Raw genomic sequence first — 877 nt, 5'->3', positions numbered from 1 at the left:
CGACGCGGACGCACTGCGCGCGCTCTGGGAGCAGCGCCGCGTCCTCTACCTGCAGTGCATGGACCTGCAGCTCTTCTACCGCGACACGGAGCAGGCAGACGCATGGATGCACAAGCAGGAGGTAAACATTCATAATACGCAACACAGATATGCAATCTGAATGCATGGATGCTTAGGTAGTAGGTATCTCCTGAAAGGCTCAATGGATTTCGACGACAGAACACTTAGCTACTTTTTTTAATTTCTAAAGCCAATGCCAGAAAATTTTCAATGCCCATACATTATAGATTGTTTCATTCTTAAATTAGTATTTTTTAGTCTTGTGTAAATTTATGTTTTTAACTAATATTCGATTCCTCCATAGGCTTTCCTCGCTAACGAAGATGTGGGCGACTCGCTGGACTCTGTGGAGGCGTTGTTAAAGAAACACGAAGACTTTGAGAAGTCGCTCGCCGCTCAAGAAGAGAAGATCAAAGCGCTGGACGAGTTCGCTTCCAAGTTAATTGACGGACAGCATTACGCTGCCGATGATGTCGCACAGAGGAGAGAGATGGTAACACATGCACGACTAGAACATTTACACATTTTTTTAAGCGTAGGAAAATTACTAACGATGAATCTTTTACCTGTAACAGTTATTGGAAAGACGCGCTGCTCTATTGGAAAAGTCAAATCAGCGCCGTGCCCTTCTCGAAGACGCATACAAGTATCAGCAATTCGAGAGAGATTGTGACGAAACTAAAGGTAAGGTATTGAATATCTTCTACCAAACTTTATAAAATGTACTTCTAAGATTAATGTTCATTACCGTAACTAATTGTGAAAAGAATAACTACAACTTTTTTTTTAACAGGGTGGATCAACGAGAAGTTAAAGT

General features: G+C 42.1%; 1 protein-coding gene across 1 annotated transcript in view; it reads left to right on the top strand.

Moving 5' to 3' along the window:
- LOC106107763 (spectrin alpha chain-like) overlaps window positions 1-877 on the top strand; it is an 18834-nt gene that overhangs the window by 5039 nt on the left and 12918 nt on the right. Inside the window, exons 4-7 of the mRNA XM_013288764.1 lie at window positions 2-121; window positions 365-553; window positions 636-744; window positions 854-875. Of these exons, the coding sequence (XP_013144218.1) occupies window positions 2-121; window positions 365-553; window positions 636-744; window positions 854-875 (440 nt within the window). The remainder of the gene's footprint in view (window position 1; window positions 122-364; window positions 554-635; window positions 745-853; window positions 876-877) is intronic.

The sequence above is a fragment of the Papilio polytes genome, unplaced genomic scaffold (assembly GCF_000836215.1).
Source record: "Papilio polytes unplaced genomic scaffold, Ppol_1.0 DF821845.1, whole genome shotgun sequence".
NCBI lineage: Eukaryota > Metazoa > Arthropoda > Insecta > Lepidoptera > Papilionidae > Papilio > Papilio polytes.
This window is presented reverse-complemented; position numbering and strand designations above follow the sequence as displayed.